The 909-nt window shown below is 41.9% G+C and overlaps 1 protein-coding gene across 1 annotated transcript; it reads right to left on the bottom strand.

Moving 5' to 3' along the window:
• Window positions 1-411: 411 nt before the first annotated feature.
• PHACADRAFT_202826 (uncharacterized protein) lies at window positions 412-645 on the bottom strand (the record flags this gene model as incomplete). Its single annotated transcript, XM_007402957.1, has 2 exons — window positions 412-435; window positions 484-645. The coding sequence occupies 2 exons, from the start codon at window positions 643-645 to the stop codon at window positions 412-414; spliced, it is 186 nt and encodes a 61-aa protein (XP_007403019.1).
• Between the last annotated feature and the right edge of the window lie 264 nt (window positions 646-909).

Below are 909 nucleotides of genomic sequence, written 5' to 3' on the forward strand. Positions count from 1 at the left end.
CATAGTTTCTCTGTCCATAAGATAATCATGGAAAAAGCTAATTACTGTTTCATGAAATCCCTGTTTCTCTAAGACACAAAGGAGGAGTTCATGATTAATTGAAGGAAAAAACTGCGCAACATCTACGAGAAGTGCTGCTGAGTCCATTCCTTGATTCCAACATTCTTTAATAGTATGGACAAGTGCCATACCTGCATCAGTAGTGGCATGTTGCATCATGCCACCATATTGGCCAGCATGTGTGATGCCATGTTTTTGGGCAGCATACTGCATGTACTGTGCTAAAACCTTTTCAAATAGTTTTCCTATACATTTAAGTAGGCAGTTAGGCCTGTATGCCTTTGGTAGACCATAGTCAGGATGTTTGGGTTTAGGTAACACAACTGTGCGTGATTCTTTAAACCATTCTGGCTAGGTGCCCAAAGCAAGGCAAGCCTGGAAAAATATCCGAACACAGCACAGCACAGAAAATTGTGCACGAACTATATTCCCATCATCATTGACAATTTCATTGTCATCATCTAAGATGTGCTTCAGCCAGAACCAGTCAACATGATCTGGGCCTGGTGCAGAGAAGTTACTGGCTTGAGCAAGTGCCTCAACCAGCAGCATGTCAGAAATTAGTGGCATGTCCTGGGCAGGCATGTCTGGCATTTCATCTATGATTGAATGGTCAACAGGCTTTCCTTCTGATGGTGTGAACTGTTCTTGCAATATTTTTGCAATCTCATCTGGTTGTAATACTGGATTACCATTTTTGTCTCGCAGAGAAACATTGGCTGTTTGCTGCCTAGGTTGTGTCCGGGGTACCACATCCCAGATGCTTGTTTTATGCAAGCATGCAATTTGGCTGTCAAAAAATTCTATCAAGGGTGTTATTGGACAAAAATAAATTCTCACTTTCACACC

This window comes from Phanerochaete carnosa (genome assembly GCF_000300595.1).
Source record: "Phanerochaete carnosa HHB-10118-sp unplaced genomic scaffold PHACAscaffold_597, whole genome shotgun sequence".
NCBI lineage: Eukaryota > Fungi > Basidiomycota > Agaricomycetes > Polyporales > Phanerochaetaceae > Phanerochaete > Phanerochaete carnosa.